The 21,815-nt window shown below is 42.1% G+C and overlaps 1 protein-coding gene across 1 annotated transcript; it reads left to right on the top strand.

The window, feature by feature from the left end:
- Nucleotides 1-338: 338 nt before the first annotated feature.
- On the top strand, nt 339-1,419 carry LOC307142555 (uncharacterized protein; the record flags this gene model as incomplete). Its single annotated transcript, XM_079843524.1, has 4 exons — nt 339-348; nt 437-466; nt 1,073-1,234; nt 1,334-1,419. 4 exons carry the CDS (start codon nt 339-341, stop codon nt 1,417-1,419), a joined length of 288 nt encoding a protein of 95 aa, XP_079699650.1.
- Nucleotides 1,420-21,815: the final 20,396 nt, after the last annotated feature.

The following is a 21,815-nucleotide window of genomic DNA, read 5'->3' as shown; positions in this document are numbered from 1 at the left end:
ATTGTCAGAAGCTACTTGAGAAATGAAAATCACAAACATGACACTTGTTAATAAAATAATTGTATAAATACTGAAAATGATATATGTAATATAATCTTATCTCAAACAAATTAGGAAAATAAAGTGGGTTGAATTCAAAGAGCTCTAAACTAAAGAATAAGTCAAATATAGGCGTAAACAAATCAAATGTTTAGGTCACTGCAAAAAATCAGCAGAGATTTGATGTTTCTGAACTCTAAAACTAAGTGGACATCAGGATCAGTTTCATTTCTGGAGAAGTGTCCACCCAGAGAGCTTTAGCTCACACTCACACACACAAGGGCTCATTCCGACAGAAGATGGGTCTGTGTAAGTACCTTATCATATCACTGCAGAATCTTAATGTTGCTTTATCAGCATTACAGGAATCTGACCCTTATTTTCTCTTCTATATTAGTAACATTCGTCCTCGCTGGAGCTGGAGCAGGTAAAATCTAACAAACTAACTATCATTTAATCATCTAAAATTAAAAATGCTGAAAAAGTCAAAGTCATAGAGATTTTGAGAGACTGCTTTCTGGCTTCTCATAAAGTGTTATTTCAGATTAGTGGAAAGAGAAAACATCTAAAATACACTTTTAAGAGTGTCTTTCATAGCACTTTATCTGTTTGTGTCTGTAGATTTACATTACTACATCTCTTTATCACTTTAATACAACAGACTTTACAGTTTTATTCATATCTATATTCTCAAGGGTTTCACTGAGGGGTTTGTTCATATATAATTTGCCTGATTTTATACATTTTGAAAATTGTTCTGACTGTTGACAGTATTTTCTGGAGTGATAAAAAGAGAAATCCCTCTGTATTTACAGATTTTTGTTCTAGATATTATGCAAATGAGTGAATATTTAATTAGATAACGCCTCATTTGCATATTTGGACATAACATTTCAGAAAACTTGTAATACACATTTGTTTTGTCATTTTTAATGTAATCTATCTGGGTGTGGTGGAATGCATGAGTTAACGCTAGTGTCCCCTGAGTGTGTTCACCTGTAAAGTGATGTTGATCGGTGAGTTTGTGTGTCAGCCGGTGCAGTCGCTGCGGCTCCTTTAGTTCTGACGGCGGTGGGCTTCACCGGTGCCGGGATCGTCGCCAGTTCTTACGCCGCCTCGATGATGAGCGCCGCCGCGGTGGCCAACGGAGGAGGCGTCGCTGCCGGGTCGGTGGTTGCAGCCCTTCAAGCCGCTGGTAATGCAGATGTCAGGATTGTGGAAGATGACGTAGATGTCAATAGAAAGAAATGTGCATTTGATATTTCATTTTCATAATCATGTGTTTTGTCTTTAGGTGCGGCTGGGATCCCAGTTGTGGCTCAAGCGGCTGTGGGAACCGCAGGGGCCACTGTGGGGACAGTCCTGGGCATCCTTATCTGAGTCTCAGAAATAATCTGCTCAATATACAAATAAAAATCTTCATTATTGCACAGTCTGCCTCTTTTGTAATGACTTTAGTCTGCATCTCTTTACATCGCTTTGCTTTCATAAAGACAAGTGTGTGTGTGTGTGTGTGTGTGTGTGTGTGTGTGTATGTGTGGGCATGTTTTTGTGAAATATCAGGACACAAATGTGTATAATGACATGGGTATTACAAAAAGAGGGTGAAATATGAGGACGTTCCCCATGTCCTCACTTTTCAAAATGCTTATAAATCACACAGAATTAGGTTTTTTTCACAGAAAGTGAACTGTGCAGACTCCTGTGAAGGGTAGGTTTAGTGTGTGTGTGTGTGTGTGTGTGTGTGTGTGTGTGTGTGTGTGTGTGTGTGTGTGTGTGTGTGTGTGTGTGTGTGTGTGTGTGTGTGTGCGTGTGTGTGTGTGTGTGTGTGTGTGTTTGTGCGTGTGTGTGTGTGTGTGTGTGTGTGTGATGGGTAGGTTTAGGGGCAGTGTAAGGGGATAGAAAATACGGTTTGTACGGTATAAAAACCATTACGCCTATGGAATGTCCTCACATTTCACAAAAACAAACATGTGTGTGTGTGTGTGTGTGTGTGTGGGAGAGTTTTGAGTTTTCAACACTTTATTTAGATCATTACACAATCAACAGAAACAACAAATCACATTATCCAACAAACAAAAAGTAAGGTGCAAAACACCTAAACTTATTGCAACATGGTAGTAAAGATCAACGATTCTTCTACAACTGTACGAATTGTTTCATTAAAACAGCATTTAACAGCAAAAAACTTTCTAAATCATTCATCATTTTATTTTTATTTTTTACCAGATTTTTTAAAACTTTACTATACTATACTTTGGACCAAGAATAAAAATCTCAGAAGAAAAAATCTCCCCAAAATTCATGAAAAGAACATAAAAAAACCCAAAACAAATTAAAATGTCTTGAACATTGTAAAAAACAGTGAAAAATTGTCTCCCTCATTTTACAAAAAGGACAACCACCTGATACATTGGGATTAATTACACTCTCCAAACAGGTTTAACACCCTCATCTAGTCCCAATGTCTCTCTCACTGTCTCACTATGTTCTTTTAAAGTTGCTTTATTTAAAACTTTTACAAAACATAAATATAACATTTTACTTTGAACATTCTGAAAACTTAATTCTTTTAGCCCCCTTAGGTCCAGAAAAGGTCCATTTGGAAAGGGGTCTATATTATTGGGAACCAGTTTTCCATTATAAAGATCATTTAACATATTATTTTCTTCCTTTGTGACTTTCTGTTAAAAAAATTCCAAAAAATGTTCTACTTGCCGTACAGACCACACACCTTGATGTGAGGCCAAGGACTGAGCATTATTTAAAGCAGGACCAACAACATCTTTGTAGAAACTAAACAATGAAGCAGTCCAGGTGTAACTTGGGTGTAACAGGTGTAACAGTCCAGCGCACACTGTCACTGTATGATAATTGAAATGAACTGATGACATCAGCGTTTTCTCCAGAATGGCTATACAGTTGAATAAAATTATGTTGCATTATTTTCCTGTTTAACACTGTAAAGCTGCTTTGAAACAATCTACATTGTTAAAAGCGCTATATAAATAAAGTTGACTTGACTTGACTTAACTTCACAGGTGACATCAAACCGAGCTCCATTTACAAGAGGTTCCTCCAAAAGCCAGTACAACGAGGAAGTCCCAAACTTTAAAAAGTCCCTTATAAAAAGGAGTACGTCTGTTGCACTGCAGCTTGCTCAAGTCCATCAAAAACAAACAGTTCACACCCAGTCTGCCAGCTTGATTAAAAATAACATCAGCCACTTGTCTCCAGACTAGATCCTTAGGTCCTGTGAGGTACCTTTGAAGAAAAAGAAATCGAAAGGCTGCCCCCCTGCTGGGCAACTGGATAAGTCCTTGTCCTCCTTCATCTCTGGGTAAAAAAAAGTATGCAATGAAAAGTGCTCTAAAATAAATCCACCAAACTGGCTTGAATTTGATGCCACAGAACTGAAGCCACCAGGTTATTAATTACAATAACCCTCCCTCGAAAATACATTTTTGGCAAAAGCCATTTCCATTTTCCCAGTCGCCCCTTCACTTTTTCTAGAGCTCCTTCCCAATTGTTGCTTTACATTAATCATTACCAACATATACTCCTAAATATTTCAACCCATCTCTTTTCCAGGACAAACCGCCTGGTAGTTTAGGAAGACCATGGGGCCATTTCCCACTTGCTATGGCTTCACTTTTTAACCAATCAACCTTGGCAGAGGAAATTATACCAAAATTGTTAAAAAATTCTTTAAGATGATCAACCTCACTTTGCTCTTTAACAAGGACAACAATATCATCTGCATATGCAGACAACTTAAAATTTGCTCCAGAACAAAGTATGGTCCAACCCTCAATGCTTTCTCTGATCTTAACCAATAGGAGCTCAATAGCAAGAGAATTCCAGAAAGAGCACAACCTTGTCTTATACCTCTGTTTATTTTAAAGCTACACTGTGTAACTTTTTTAGTCTATTCTTAGCTAAAAACACTTAGTTCTTTCACAAATATATGTGCTCATTAATGTATATTTACTTCTTTCAAGTAATAAAGTATTCTCGTAAGTTTATAATATGCCATTGAAAATACATAAGGTAATGGGATCTAACGGTGGTCGCCATGTTGCCCCTCCATCTTGAAAGTACATTAGCCAAAGAGGGACATACCCGTAAATTCAAGCTCCGCCTTTCGCGTTTTCATCTCAGCAGCGTCCAGTAACAGAGTTATACGGAGTTTTCCTGGCTTGTTTATTCCTCAAAAGTCTGTTTTTCCTTGTGTGGTATTTCTGTGCGTTAATAACTCCGTAAGTAATAATAGTTATTGTCATTGTAGATGTGTTTCAGAGTGTGTCATCACGTAATTCAGTTGATGTCACCTCAGAAGTATTTTTGTGTCAACATACATGTGCGTAATGCTCACCTATTTGAATAATCATTCAGTTATTTTGTTATCAACAATGTTTATTTGTTTATAGAAAATGCTTGTAATGTATGTTGATGGAAATATGTATCAGGTCTGATCGGCATATTAACAATTGTTATACAGAGCGCATTGCAGTGCTAACGTTAAATCGGCGCACACACTTTTGTAATCCGACACCGCTTGTTAGCAGCAGCAGCGGCAGCTCCGCTCCTTTTAATGCAGCTGCATTTAGCGCCTATATATGGTACAATAAGCTCTGGTTTACGGTTACATTATACAAATGTTACTTATATAGTTATACAGTTCTTAACTGTGTATGTATATTTACCATCCTTATTTGTTCTCTCACAGAAACCACATTTATGTACGTATCCAATCAAACCTGTTTATGCATTGCAATTGGATGACTGAATAAACATTACTATCATCAAAGTTCACTCTGGATTAGCTGCAGTTCTTTCTAGCCGAATAATTAGGACAGTTAAGTTCCAACAGTCCCACTGCGCACAGAATATCCCACAGGCACCGTGTCGAATGTGGACGAGGTAGAACTGGAAGCCATGTTAATCTTGGACTAAATCGGCCACCGTAGGAGTTGAAACGAAATCGGAATTGAGAGGAACAGAAACGAAAATTCACTGGATGGTCATATACCTTTTCACCACTAGATGGGGGAAAATATCACACAGTGTAGCTTTAAAAGGAGCACTCAGACTATCATTCATTTTCAGTACACTCTCAACATCCTGGTACAAAACCCTAATCATGGCAATATAACCAGAGCTGAACTCAAACAATAATAATCGCGCCTCCGAAAGCCTCAACTCTGGTCAGCGGAAGTCAATGAAGTCGCGTCGTCCATATTTTTTTTACGGTCTATCCCACATGAAAAAATACTATAGTGTATTATAGTAAAATTACTCTAGTAAATACTATAGTGTTTTTGAACCGTACTATAGTAAATATACTACAGTAAATTAACATGAAGTGTAGTAAATACTATAATATACTACAATTTACTGTAGTATCTTTACTATAGTATGGCTCAAAAACACTATAGTATTTACTCGAGTAATTTTACTGTAATTTTATTATAATATACTATAGTATTTTTTCATGTGGGATGGTTCAAACACACACTCTGCCACTGCACAAATGGTTCAGGAATAGTTTGAGTGTAACGAGGACTCCATGTTGGGATCCATGTGCAATTTATTAAAGTAAAATAATCTCAGGGTACAATCAGGCGTGTGTCGGGCGAACAGCAATATCAGAGGCAGAAAACGTGGTCATAACAGGCAAAGGGTCAGGGCAGGCAGCAAACAATCAGAATAATTAAAGGGCAGGCAGCACAGAGTCGAAAACGGGAGTCCAAGGCAGAGTCAAACACAGGCAAGATGATAACAAGGAATAAACGCTCAGAAATCTGCCTCACGTCGCTCGCCTGTGTCTAGTGATGGGCAGACCGAGACTTCGTGAAGCAGTGAAACAGTTGAAGAAAATGTGCCATATTGTTTCGAAGCTTCGAATCAATCCGACACCCGTCTCTACGGCGACATCTAGTGGTCACTTGCATGTGTGGATCTGAAATACCTTGACAATGATCCATGTAAAAAAAACACACAAAAAAAATGTTTTTAACATCTGTTGGACAACAACATGATCTTGGTTTTGTAAGCCTCCTCATTGTGAATAACTATAGTTTTTTTGAGGTCATGAAAAATGTACATTAATAAAATAAATAAAGCCACAATGTGTCACATTTGTAACATAACATTTTTATTCAAAAATATAATTTGCTCTGCTGTTGAAGGAGTTAGCTGACTTCTTTTTTTTTACATATAATTTCTCCAGCCTTTGAAAAATCCTTTTACATGGGACACTTGTTGTCCTCTGCACCCTCCAAAATGCCAGGATGAGCTCCTCAAATGGTGCATCAAGGCTAGCTGCCTATCACAATACACACATCTCACTTTATTTGGTGTTTCCAAATGGAAATGCTCCCACACCACAGATGTACGGCATCTCTTGTAATGGACAATAACAAAGATAACTTCCTGATTAACAACATCTTCATGCTGGGAACATTTTATATACACAAATGCAAGTTCTTAAAGGTGAAGAATTTTATTAATTTCATAATGAGTTTAACTCTTATATAAAAGCCCTCAAAGTTATGAAAATGCAATCAGTCTTTTTTTCCATTATAGAAGAATATGATCTTCAAACAAAACCCTAGCCCCTTTAATGTTTTTTGTTTCTTTTATTATGATTTGCCTGATATATTTTTCTACTGTACTTTCAAGCACCTGATCTGTATTTTGCAATACAAAAATGCTCTGTTATTGCCATGCTGTTTGTAAATTATTATTTGTTCAGCAATAAAAAAATGTACAGCATCTCTTATGTGGAGCCCCCATTTTTATCTATTGAGTCTTCGGGGAGGCCTGGTGCGGCCTACCACCCATCAACTGCTTAGCAGCCCATGCTAGCTGACACAGCGACTGGCGAATTGGAGCCTGCCTTCAGGGAGGCCTAATGGGGCCTACCACCTTACAGCAGGCCTGCAGGGACGGCTTCCTGGTGGCAGGAGTGAAAAACTGGCTGCTATAACCTTGGGCTGACAGTAGCTTCTCTGCTGGCTGACAAAAATTAACATCCAACTGCTAACTAAGGTTATTAGTTGGGAAATTCTGCTACTTGTAGCCGACATCGTTGGTGAGCAATTTATATCGCCATACACATGGGGCCGAATCTTTGCAAGAGGCCTACCAAGGCTGACTACCTAACCAGGTTGCAGCTAATAAATTGTTAACCTCCCCAAATGTCGGGACTCACTCGCAAGGAGGCCTGTCTCTGCGGCCTACTACCTGACCTGGAGTCTACTGCCAAGACTGCCCCAGCTGGCTATTCACAGCCAGCTGGCCTACAATCCATCCCAGCCTAGCTGGGTGACCCATCCCAGAGGCCTCCTTTTTTCTGGAGCCAACTGTATAATGGTGCAGTCTTATCGGCAGCGCCTACAAGCACTGGAACCTAATCACATTGTCCATAGCAGGGTACTCGGCAAACCAAACGCCCTGTACCCCCTAAGCAGGGGGAGTACCACATACGCCACCCAACTCATGAAGGTCCTAGCTTTAATAGCGGCCTACCATACCGTGCAAGGGCGTCAGCCATGACAATGCTCTGGCTACAAGGGAGCTCACGACCAAACCTACATAAACAAGAGGTTGCGAAGTGCTGCTCAACCCGAGCCATGGGTGAGGCAGAATGATACAGAGCTAGGAGTGGAGGTACTCAAATCTACCCTGCCTTGTCAGGGGAGTACTGCCAATTGGCCAGGGGATATAAGCAGGGCCAGAGCCTGCCAAAAGCTGGCGGCTTTCTAAAAAACTAGCTCTGGAGGGCAGGGCTGAGCTATGCATATAGTCTTTTCGTACTCATATGAAAAACGGCCTTAACCCTGCCCCACGACCACTGGCTAAGTCGCTATCAGTTCTGAACAGCACCAACCTGGATTACTAGCAAAAGCCCCAGAACGCAGGTAAGGGGGCGGGCCTTGGCCGGACAACTCTACATAAGAGGAGGCTACATTAGGGACAATAATAAAGCTAGATTCAAAATAGAACAGCTACCCGGAGCGCAAACGCTTCTTGGCGTGCGCCTCTGTAATCCCTAGAAAGCCTAGGCCAATCTAGATCTATACCCGAGGTCCGAAAGGGCCACTACTATTGCACCAAACAAAAAGGGCACTCGGGTAGAAGTGCCAGTCCTATATTAGATCTGGCTCTAGATCTAACTGTAGTTCTAGCGTAGTCTCATCCTGCATTTTCCAGAACTTATACTTAGAGAAGATACAGACCGCCTTACCCTGAGGCGGCTACCAGTTACCAGCTTAAAACTAGGAGAAATATACGGCCAGCCTTTCCTCCTTATTTTTTTTGTGTTTTTTTTGCGGCGCGCCATAATATCCACCCACAAGCTTAATTCACCACATGTATGCTTAGGTGTACCACTACCACGGGCCTGAGGGGGTGCACGCACAGACCAGCCAGGCGGGCCCTAGCACATCATCGCGGACCCACCTAGGCCGGATGTAAGAAGCGCCTGGGGAGATGATGAAGAAGAGGAGTGAGGGTCAATGTAATTCCTTATCTAACCCTCGGGGAGGAGACCCATCCTGAACGCTGACTGCGTTTTGTGATACACAGCTCCTACTTCTCCCGGGAGTCCGCCTCTCTGTGCCCCACCCTCGACTGTGGCAGCGCACGAGTGGCAATGCTGGCCCTCGGGCCCTGTCTCCGGTCCTCGGACCGTGACGCCTCCCGCCTGCCTGGGACCCGGATCTCAGTGGCATGCAGGTCCTCAGACACTGCCAAATGTTCGCTATTCCTCGGCGATGCTGGCCCTCAGGCCCAGACTCCGCCTGTTGCGCAACCACCGCATCAGGGAAAACATCCCCTGATCGAGATCCCTCAGCAAACCGGCCTGGTGCACACGAAACACCGCCATGGTGTGAGAAGTAGCACCGGGCTGACCCGCTGCTGTGTATGCCCTGCCATTAAAATGACACATAGTTTAGACACATCCCGACATCAGCGGCATACTGCTGATGTCATACCGCTGATTTCAGTGAAAATGAACCGAACATAGGTTATTCCATGCCCTCTCGATCTAATTAGGAAGATCAGGAAGAAATGAAAGCCCAACTGAGCTGATGATTATGGCTGGGGAGAAATCGATCGTTTAGTCAATCCTCCTTCTCACAGCCATCCCTAGAGCACTTTCAAAAAGTCTCATCAGCCGCCAGATCGTCAAAGGGAAGAATGCCTTCCCGTGACGATTCAGCGAGCTCTATCCGGGAAACCCGTGACGTGCATCCGCGCTCAGCCTCGGCATGAGCGGGGACCGCATCATCAGTCTCGGATGCCAAACCCTCTTCCCTCAGGAAGAGAATAAGACGAGAGCAGAGCGATCTCGGATTGACAAACGCTCACATTATACAAACAAACAAACAACTCGATAAGAGCTGACTGTGCATGCTCTTGATCCCAGGCAGAAACACATGGCTCGTGTGTATACAATAATGAATTTGGATTACCTTAACTCGAAGCAATTCAGACAAAACAGTCCCTGAAGACGAAAAAGCGGTGTCATGTTTGCAAGGCGCCCTTATATACTTCCTGGTCGCACCTTGATGACATCACAGGCTGTCGCCGGTCAATGGGTTTGCCGTGATTCGATAGTAGTTCAGACACCTGTCACGCTGGAGGCGTTTCCCGTAGCGTCAGCTGGCGCAGCACAAGTTCCCTTTCGAAAGGGAACTAGGCTTTTACTGGTGGAGGTGTTAGTGAGGCCAGCAGGGGGAGCTCACCCTTTGGTCCTTGTGGGTCCTAACACCCCAGTATACTGATGGGGACACTATACTGTAACAAGCACATCGTTCGGATGAGACATTAAACCGAGGTCCTGACTCTCTTTGGTCATTACAAATCCAAATATGTCCTTCGATAAAGAGTAGGGGTGTAACCCCGGCATCCTGGCCAAATTTTCCCAATGGCCTCTGTCCATCATGGCCTCCTAATCATGTCAAGTCAAGTCAACTTTATTTATATAGCGCTTTTAACAATGCAGATTGTTTCAAAGCAGCTTCACAGTGTTAAACAGGAAAATAATGAACAGAAATTTTATTCAGCCGTATAGCCGTTCTGGAGAAAACGGTGATGTCATCAGTTCACTTCAATTATCATACAGTGACAATGTGGGCTTTAGATCAGTAATTAGATCAGTAAATTAGTTTATATAGTTAATTTAGTTTAATAATTAGATTTATTTGGATTATTATTTAGTTGAAAAATGTAGTGTCCCCAACTGAGCACGCCAAGCCAGAGGCAACAGTGGCAAGGAAACCAAAACTCCATCAGGAGCAGAATGGAGAAAAATAAACCTTGGGAGAAACCAGGCTCAGTCGGGGTGCCAGTTCTCCTCTGGCCAATTAACAAACAGCGTATGATTATTATTCTGGCAACTTTACAGGTCAGTATATAATCATCCCCATATACTGATTGGCTTCATCAGTCTGTCTCCTCTCCACCTATAGCTGGTGTGTGGTGGGTGTTCTGGCGGAATATGGCTGCCATTGCATCACCCAGGTGGTGCTGCACATTGGTGGTGGATGAGGAGATTGCCCCCTTCTATATGTACTGTGCTTTGAGTGCCAAGAAAAGCACTATATAAATGTAACAAATTATTATTATTATTAATTCTCAAATGAGTTCGAATGAACATCAGATTCTAATTTCTTATTGATTTAAGCAAATTGCAAATGTTTTGGCACATGTGTGCAAAAGAATAAGCCATGTGCAATAACTGTGTGTGTCCAATGTGCAATGGCTTGTTGTTATATTTGAAAAAGTTATATTTTTGGCAAATGTTAAGGCCCTTTTACACCAGAAGTGAAATGAATAAACCTCAGGTTGAAGGAAATTCAAAAACTTTCCTGTCCAGTAGAGGGCGCAGCTCAAACTAACCTTTCAGCGGTGCTGCTATTCTGGATTGCAGAAGAATAGGGCCCTGTCCCAAATGGCCCCCTAAACCCTCACAGTCTTCCCCTGAGTCCGCACTTTCACGACGTAATGCCGCTTTGACTGGCGGGAAGAAGTCCGCTGTGTAACCTGCACCAGTGCGGGCTTGGCAGAAGTGCGCATCGAGGCCGCATATCGACCTCAAAGGGGGCGCTCGCGAGCACCTTCTGAGACCTAAAATGACAAATGGGACACCCTGCGGTCTCGTGGACTCAACGGACACTCACACGCAGCGGCCATTGTAAGTCCACAAGACCGAAAGTGCACATGAAGTGAGCCATTTGGGACAGGGCCTAGGATGCATGAGAAGAAAATTCAAGCCTGCATCTCAATGTGCATACTATTCATCCTAAATAGTATGTAACATTAAAGGTCCCATGGCATGGCATTTTTCTATTACTTTATAATGTTTCCTGAGGTGTACATATATTGTTAGTATGATTTTTACATCATAAAATGTCATAATTTAGAAATAAAAGGCATTTTTTCTATACTGCTGTTTGCCCTGTGGCTGAATTCCCTGTTTCAAGAGGCGTGTCTGCTGTGAGACTTCAGTAAAAACGCCCACTGTTGTGATTGGCTGACATCTTTGCATTTGAAATGAGCGGAGGGGGCGTGGTTTAACGAGGTCGACGACGCACAAGCTGCTGCTGGAGAGCCTGATGGACCTGAGTTCACTTCACATCAGTTCTCAGCATGTCTCAGTTCAGTTAACTGTTGTAGTTACTAGCATATACTTCAGGATATTAGTTTATTTCTAGTCGGAGGGGCTGTCAATCATGTCAGAAAGTTAGTAACTTTAGTAAATTATGGATCAGCGCTGACTCGAGACGCGAACCGTTTAGAACGATTCAGTCCGATTTGGTGAACTGGTTCGGTTCACTAAAAAGAACGGATTCAAAAGAATGATTCGTTCGCGAACCGGACATCACGGAGACGGAGCGATTGCTAACAAAGTTATTTATAGTAACTACTGTGTTATGAGAGCGCTGTCTGTCAGCGCGAGTTTATTGTGTTTGTATCTGAGAGTTCTGAATAAACACGAGTCCCAGTCATGCCGAGTCCGTCTTCATCATTATTCTACCAACTTTGTAACACATGCAATGTACCATTACAGCGAGATGAACGAGTTAGTAAGTGTTGATTATAGCATTATTTTTAGATATGTTCCAATCATATGAAAAGCGTCAGTGACGCGCATTGAGTACACAGCGCAAACAAAGACACAACAGCAGTAATCGAATGTAATCCAGTTTATTGTGGGGATAGCTGGCTAGCCTAGCCCAGATACCCTCACGCTTACCCCCCTTCTGCTTAATCTCGCGCCGCGTTTGGCTCCTCCGCTGTGGGCCAGATGCAGTACTGGGGGTCGGTGATGTTGAAGGCCGACCGGTCAGTGCAGCCCGAGCTTTGGCGTGCGTGAGGTTTATCTCTAAAGAGATGTCAGTCTGCCGATGTTGAGCAGAAACTCATGACTGTATGCACATTGTAGAACAGATAGACGCGACGAGGACGTACAAAAACACTGACTCACAAGATAGAAAACATGAAAACACCATTCTGTCGGGAGAGAGAGAAGCCGCAGTGTGTGCACGAATAATAAATAATTAGCTACACATAAGAAATCACTGATTACAGATCAGAAGGAATTGAAAAAAGACTTCTGTTTTCATTTGTACATCCAAACACTGAGAAACTGGCAGCATTCACTCGTTCACATGCCATGATCTGTCGAGCGTTTGCATGGGCGTGGCAGATTCTCTGGGCGGAGGAAAGGGAGGTAACCGTTCCTGTATGGACGTCAAAACAGGAGACTTCAGGATTGGCTAGTCTGGCCTGTCATTTTCTCAAAGGCAGAGAAAGACAGCCACAACTCGGTTTTACACCGATCAACATTTCTAGCCACTTGGGGACAATATTCAGGCTAGGGGAACTCATATTAATGTTGAAATACCTCATAAAATGAAAATTTCATGCCATGGGACCTTTAATAATATTCAATACTATTCATAGGGGGATAGTGTGCAGTTTGCATTTCACTGTTTTTAGTAATTTTGAGGAATACTGAATCTGTTTTTGTGCAAGTGAGATTAGTAAATGCTCACATTAGTCTAGAACTACAATACCATCACGTGCACACAATGCCTCTTCACTTACTCCAGATTTCTCTCAGCATGGGGACAGAAGAGTAGTCAGTCAATACATTGGAAAACAAAGTAACCTGCATTATTTGAAAAAGTAACAGATATTTTGTTGTAAATTTACAATGCATTGCCACGGCTTGCTCCTTCTCCTGAACACAGGGGTAGAACGGGTAAGTACAGGGGAACGGGGCGACAGGGGTACCTCTCTCTCTCGGGCGCGCTCCGACGGCTTCCTTTCAGAATGGATCAAGGGGCCGGTGTCATAGAAGTCGGTACCTCCGGGGCATCCGCTGGATCTGGGTCAATACTGGGACTTTTGTTTGGCATACAGGTAAGTATAACTTCGCTCAAAGGATTTCACTCACAGACTCTGTAGACACGGTTCATCAGTTTCTCTCTCCTTGTTCCAGGCTCTGTGATAGCGGTGGCTCAGGGGGCTGGACCACGACGGTGGTGCTGGGTCGGGCGCTTCTCTAGGTGGTTTCACATAGGTAAGTGCAGGTAAGTATGACTTTGCTCCGGGAGTATGTAGCGTTCCCCTCTCCTCTCCTCGGGCCCCGCACACGCACACACAATTTCCTCCGACACAAGCACGTATCAATGGCTATTCAAGAGAGTGCTTACTTGGCTCCGGTCGTGCTACCCCCGTAGAGACAGAGAGTAGGGTGAGGTTCACAGCGTGAATGGTTAGGGCTAGTTACTCCGCCAGCTTCGGGATCATACCTTCCCCAGAGAGTGGGTCAGCCTGGATAATGGTCTCTGGGACGACACGCACACACACAGCACAACACAGCAGATTCCAAGTGTACACTCTCAAAGTCAAGATGCTGACTCACCCACGGCACTCTACACACTAACCAGGTGTACTTAAGGTCCAGAGACCACTTTTCCCACGTCGTTTATCTCGGGGGGGGGGGGGGGGGGGGATCGCTGAAGCGCTGGTATAGCGAAGAACCAACGAAAAGGACGTTGCTGCTACACCACCCCGGCGGCTTTCACTGTCCGCCGTCTCTGGCTCTCCCACGCTCACTCTCCGCGGTGGGGCCACTCGTTTTCCTAGTTTCAACGTCACAAGGCTCACAGATGATAAACTTCCGATGAAGTTGTTACTGTATACGTTTCTCAGGGTACTCACACATTGATCAACCCGTGTGCTCGTCTTGTTCTCTCTTCCAGTGTCTGGCTCGCGTCCTGACCGCTGTGCTCTCTCTCCCGAAGGGATTTTCTCATTAGCACTTCCGGCAACCGTCCTGCATGTAACTTCTCAGAATCGGACACACACTTGACACTTGAATCACAATGCAAAACTCGGTCTGTATTATACTCAGCCTCGTCTCTTTTCTTCTCTTTATAGCTCTCCGGATCTTTGATCGCTCAGTCCACAATATCCACCTCGTGTTATCCTTTGTTTGCCCAGATGCCCAGATCCTCTCGCTGCAACGGCTGGAAGCGGCTACCACCACGCTCAGCTTGAGCCCGACCCGGAACTAACAGCTGCGGCTGTGTGTGACCGCTGCAACGACTGACCCCGACTGACTTCTGGAGGCCCTCTTTGTACTCCTCCTACCTCCCCTTCACCCAATCCGGAGATCGCGCTGTTTATTGGAGCACCTGCCGCCGATTCTCTATGATTTTTGGCGCGGGGACGGGAACCCGGAAGTAGTGGTGTTTGATCCGGGCGGAACAAATCTCTGCCACTATGGTTCCGCCCCAGGAAAAGTCACACCGTGACACCTACTTGCACAGATGTTGTGCAAAGTCAGGGAGAACGAAGAACAGGTCCTGTTTGTTGTGCTGTATTGATAACAGCACCTCCCTGGCAGATTCCCCTGAGGAAGGACCTTCTTTCTCACTGATGGGGCACAATTTGGCACCTGCACACATACCTATGTGGAGTCTGTTCGATAACTTGCGTGCTTCACGAGGGAAAGACCCACAGAGATGTGCAGCAAGTCAGTGCATTTGTAGTTGGAGGGTCGACTGTGCCTTTCCACTGTGAAATTGTATGTGTCAAGCTATATTTCTCTAGTTTGACTTGACAGTATGTAGTGAATCATGATGCAGTGAATGGTAAGTCCTTAGGGAAGCATGATCTGATCATCAGGTTCATGAGAGGCGCCAGGAGACTGAATCCTCCTAGGCCACGCCTTATTCCCTCATGGGATCTCACTGTAGTCTTGCTGGGCCCACAGAAAGCTTGATTAGTCAGTTGAACTGGATGCCCTCTCTACAACGCTACTGACCGCGCTCACCTCCATCAAAAGGGTTGGGGACCTGCAGGCATTCTCTGTCAGTAAAACATGGCTCGGGTTTGGTCCGGTATACTCTCACGTAATCCTGAAACCCTGATCGGGCTACGTGCCCAAAGTTCCCACTTCCCCTTTCAGGGATCAGGTGGTGAACTTACAAGCGCTGCCTTGAGATGAGCCTTATCGTTGCTGTGTCCAGAACGGGCCCTGCACATTTATTTGGACCACACACAGAGCTTCAGAAGCTCTGAGCAGCTCTTTGTCTGTTTCGGAGGACAGCAGAAGGGGAAGGCTGTCTCCACGTTTTGACAGGTACAAACAGGTAAAACTGCTGGCAATTGGTCAGGTGCACCACTTGCACAGCTTTTGTGAGCTTTCTGTCTATGTGAGTTCCTTAGGACAGTGAACCCTTGATACATTTATGTTTAGTACCCTGCGGCAGTTGTATTCATTGGAGGAATTCAACGCCAGTCTCAGTACTCATGATCATCAGCTCGTATACTGAGCTAGGTGTTCCATATGTAATGATTCCTAGTCGGTGATCTCATATCAGAGATGGAAACTCGAGTCTGCGACTTGGACTCGAGTCGCACTTGAGTCGCAAAAAAAAAATGACTTGCGACTTGACTTGGACTCGCGAACAACTGACCTGAGACTTGACTTGGACATGAAGACTGAGACTTGTTGAAAAATTGTTGAAAAAATGCAAGTCTTTTGGCCCGGCATTCCCGATTACGTTCTCTATTTACTACCCGACATGAGAGCATGAAACACCACATTTTACTATTCATTCATTCACAAATATGTTCAGCAGCAGTGAATTTTCATTTCTAAACGCACCAAGCCAGCGAGCGTGTGACACATCTGAAAGCACGCAAATTCATCACCCATTAGAAAAGGGCTGTTAAATAAATAAGCAAAAAATTGTAACAATATAATATCTGCCTTTCGTAGTAGGCTGTGGATTCATTCAGGGAACAGTGATTAAACTATTTGCACGCACTCCAGTCCACCGCCGTCTTCATTTCAAAATAAAATTTTTTTATTAAACACAAAGTTTTATTTCAAAAGCATTTCTAAATTAAGTTTATAATACCAACAAACGAAAATTCCAGCAAAATTGCTGGCTATTGATCTGAAATTAGGAACTACCAGTTTGACTGTTGCTTGTTGTTATAGGCCCCCGTCAGCTCTTAAAGAAACATTATCAACACTCTCAGCCGTGCTTACAGATATTGTAAATCACAAAGAAATTATTCTGCTTGGTGATTTAAATTGGGACTGGATGAAAGATGATTCAAAGGACTTAAAGGCTTACTGTGATTCTGTTAATTTAACACAAGTAGTAAATACTCCAACTCGCCCAAACACAAAAAATCTAAATAAATCCACGTTAATTGATATTATTTTAGTAAACCGACCTGATAAATGTACACAGATTGGTATTTCCCCAAATGACATAAGTGATCACTGTGCTATTGGGATTATTAGGAATTGTAAACCTGTGAAAACACCTTCAAGAATAGTGGAGAAACGACACTTTAAGACCTTTGACCAACAAGCTTTCATTCATGATATTTATCATTGTGATTGGAATAGAATATCATTCATTCCTGATGTTGATTTGGCATGGACTTATTTTAAGGGTCTATTTATGGGAGTTTTAAATAAACATGCACCGCTAAGGAGGTTCAAGGTTAAAGGGAGGGATAACCCTTGGTTTTCTGATGCATTATCCTCTCTGCTACATGAGAGGGACCTGGCCTGGGCAAGGGCAAGGAAATCTGGCTTAGAAAATGATTGGTCCATCTTCCGATGCCTAAGAAACAAATGTATAGCACAGATACGTAAAGCTAAAGCACAGTTTTATCTAGATGAGACAACCAGAAATTTGCATAATCCAGCTAAATTTTGGAAAACTATTAAATCTTTAAAATCTAACTCCTCATCATCAAGTTTACCAAAGCAAATAAGTGTTGATTCTAGACAAATCACAGATAAAAATGAGATAGTGGACTCCTTTAATCAGCACTTTGCCTCTGCTGGGCATCTTTTCAAGTCAATGCCAAATCAACCCTTGGACACACAGGTCCCAAATGTTGGTAATGTTATCACTTTCTCTTTTCAGCCATTTACAAGGAAAATGGTCCTGTCAAAATTGAAATGTGTAAACTGTAGAAAGTCAGCTGGACCGGATGGGCTTGATCCATCGCTCCTGAAGCTTGCAGCTGATATTATTGCCAAACCACTCGCTCAGATTTTTAATTTGTCTTTGGAACAAAATGTTATTCCTGAATCCTGGAAAGCAGCACATGTGATACCTCTTTTTAAAAGTGGGGACCCCACATTATTGGACAATTATCGCCCTATATCTAAATTATCAGTACTGGCTAAGATATTTGAGGAATTAGTCAGTGAACAATTAAAAGAGTTTTTAACCTGCAATTGTATCCTCACCCCCTTTCAGTCAGGCTTCAGGAAGGGGCATAGCACCGTCACGGCAGCCACTAAAGTTATTGATGACATTGGCCCTCATTTATCAATCTTGCGTAGAAACGGGCGTATATGTTGGCGTAAGATTATGCTTACACTCCTCTCACCGCCTGATTTATGAAGCTGTGCGCACCTCTGAAATCCAGGCGTACGCAAAACCTGCCCTTGATAAATGCCGTGCTGAAAACGATCGTCATTAGAATAACACGCCCCTATATATTCAAGTCTCATGCCTCCCCCACGCCCTCATTTTACGCCATGGACACTCGGAAGACGGCAATGAAGCGAAACTTCTCTGACGTGGAGATCGAGACCATCACCAGGGAAGAGGAAAACATTTTTATTTTTATTTGGGAGTTTAAAGAGTGGGATTAAAGGCGCCCACAAAAAGGTGTACGGTGGAAATCCAGTTTAAATAGCTTTTTGGATGAGAAATTACCTATCACAATTAATTATTTTACAGCACGTGTTTTGAAATAATATGCATTTAATTTCGTATCACATCACATGTATTCGGGTGTACAATAGTGATGATGATGTGATGTGGAGTACCATTCATTCACATTAATATAATTGCATGACAATTTGTTAGATTCTTATTATTATTATGATTTGTATTAGCCTATTAATGACGCTTATTGTTATTTAGAAGAAGAATTTCGTTATTATTATTATTTATTTTATTATTATTTAAAAGAAGAAGAATGTCATTTTTATTATTTTGTCAGTCTGAATTATGTTCAGTTCCAGTCCGTGCGCAGCTAACCGGGCCTAACCAACGTCAGGTAAAGCGCACAGGCTCGCAACTGGAGGAATACATATCAAATGCTTTGGTAAAGTCACACAAATTAAACATTGAAGTCCATGTTGCACAAAAATAAACACTTAAGTTTATAATTACTTCCCTATTCGCACGGGATGTGGGGAGCTCTGGTGATTTGTAATAATTGCAGAGAATGTCTGTGATCTTAATCCCGTGCAAATCGGCCATGTCTGTAATATGGAAAGTAAAAATTCCCCCGCAAATGACCTACCATATTTCGCCGAACACCGAGGTCCTGTGATAGGCCTAATATTAGTCCTGTGCGAATCGGCATCTATTTGGCCGGGATTAGGCGGATCGTATATAATTTTTGCAAGGTTTTTGTGTCCTGTGCGCATTTCTATCTTTATCTTTCACGAAGAATGGAGCTAGGCTGCATATAATGCGCACCGTTATGACTTCCCGTGCGGCCGCGCGGATTATAGACTACTACTTTCACTTTAGAATGAGCACAATTTGGGAGTAGCCTAATTGCTTGAATGGTGTGTTTAATATTATTCTTAATGAAAAACACAAAAACAGAACAATACAATGACAACTCGCTTAAATGGGCACTTTTACATTAGCTTTGAAACTGAATCTTCCGTCGTATATTGTTATTATACGAAATTATTTGTATTACTAAAACAATCAAAATGATATCGATACGACTGTTTATAATTTCATACAGCTATATAACGAAAAAACATTTTCAAGTAACATCATATCCGGGAGATAAGTCAGTAAATTCGAGTAAAATTTATCTCGTGCGAATGCGCCACGCAAAATTCAGATGTGGGGGAGTAATTTCTAAATAAATCACACGAGGTCCCCAGATAATACTTATCCCGTGCGAATAGGGCTTTATTTGTTGTTGTTGTTGTTGTTGTTACAGTGGGTCATAATATAGCATATCTTTGTCAGTGCGTTTTGTGGTGTTAGGAATTGTTTTTCTGTGCATTTTCGCACTAACTCAAAACGTGCGTACACCACCTCCTGAGCTGGTGTAGGATTTGAGCGTGCGGTACGCCAACGTCCATATTGATAAATCTCAAAGTCACCGTGGTTTTGGGTGTACGCCAGGTGTACGCTGGAAAATTGGTGTACGCAAGATTGATAAATGAGGGCCATTGTGTCTGCCATTGATTGCAAAAACTCATGTGCAGGATTGTTTATTGACCTTTCTAAGGCTTTTGATACAGTGGATCACAGCATTCTTTTAAAATGTCTAGTTAAAATTGGGGTGTCATCAAATGCGGTAAATTGGTTTAAAAACTATCTTACTGGTAGGTTTCAATGTGTTACATGTGATAGTATTACATCAGGGAAGGCTGCAATTACAATTGGGGTTCCACAAGGCTCCATCTTAGGGCCACTTTTGTTTACCATCTACATTAATTCTATTTCTGAACGTGTAAATGCTAATGTACACCTTTATGCGGATGACACCATCATCTATTGCACTGCACCCTCTCCATGTGAGGCGTTAGTGAAACTGCAGGAGGCTTTCACAGTCTTGCAAGAAAATTTAAGGAGATTAAAGTTAGTGCCTAATGCTAAAAAAACCAAACACATGTTGTTTACACACTCCAAGTCCAAAGTAAAATCTCTAACTCCAATTGTAACCGCACAGGGACAGGAAATAGAGAAGGTGTCATGCTACACATATCTAGGTTTTTTATTGGATGAAAATCTTTCTTTTAATCCTCATGTTATGCATGTGGTAAAGAAACTTAGAGTAAAGCTAGGTTTCTTTTTTAGAAATAAGGCTTGTTTTAATTTGAAAGCTAGAAAAGAACTTGTAGCAGCCACATTTTTATCTGTTCTGGATTATGGCGACATTATCTATATGCATGCCTCAAAGTCTGTATTGCGTACACTGGATTCTGTCTACCATTCAGCACTACGATTTATAACAAAAGCCGACTATAACACACACCACTGCAATTTGTACAGCTTATCTGGTTGGTTACCACTGTCTATACGCAGACAACGCAATTGGTTGATTTTCATTTATAAAGCAATTACTGGATCATTACCATCATATTTATCAGTATTCTCATTGGCAACAAACAATAGATATAACCTCAGGTCTAACAATAGCATACTTTTCAATGTGCCTACTGTTCACTCCGAATTTGGTAAAACAGCCTATCGTTACAATGCTCCGTCAACCTGGAACGCACTACAGAAAGAACTGAAACTAAATATGTTTATCTCCATTTCAGATTTCATGTCATATCTGGCAGACACTTTACATCATACATGTGAGTGTGTCTAGACTTTTTGTTGTTTACAGCCTGCATATTCTTACTTGTTAATTGTATTTATGTTTTTTATGTTGTGTCCATCTCTGTTTTTATGTCTTTCTTAGCTATGTGCTGCCTTTTCTTGGCCAGGGCTCACTTGAAAAAGAGACTACTGTCTCAATGTGACTACCCTGGTAAAACAAAGGATAAAAAAAAGAATAAAAAAAAAAGAAACTAAGTGTGGTCAAAAACTGTGAATAACCACCATCCCAAAACCCAAACATTAGTTCTTTGTCTCTTCCTATCCCACCCATACGCGGTGACATATAGCCTACCTTACGGACCTTACAGGTGTATGAACTAAACAAATTCCTAAATACAAGTATGAATATGCACATAGTAAATAATAATAATAATAATAAACAAACAACATAATTTATAATAAATAAACTTATAGACAAACGGCTACAGCAAATATAGCTAGTCAAGCCTTACCTTACAAAACTTTGTCATTTCATGTGAAAAACAATCAATTATTCCGAAGGGAAGCTCTAGTGTTCACAGCAGCAGATCTTGCTTGCGGTCCATTTTCAAGAAGTAACATTTCTATGTCCTTTTTTATGTTTTTCCCCATAGTACTCTAGGCTACTTACTACGCATATAATCCAGATTTACCAAGGTTAATTTGCATCTGGATGACACAAGCACTTTCATGCAATTCATGACTCATTTCTACAAACGAGACACGCAGATGAAAATGTTGTTCATGTAGTTTACTGTAACGCATATACACAGGTTGTGTTAATGGCGGCGCTCACTGGAAGACTCCATTATCCAACTTTGCTTGAGATCTACAGCAAACTACGGCAACCCA

This window comes from Gobio gobio, assembly GCF_949357685.1.
Source record: "Gobio gobio genome assembly, chromosome: 18".
Classification (NCBI taxonomy): Eukaryota; Metazoa; Chordata; class Actinopteri; order Cypriniformes; family Gobionidae; genus Gobio; species Gobio gobio.
This window is presented reverse-complemented; position numbering and strand designations above follow the sequence as displayed.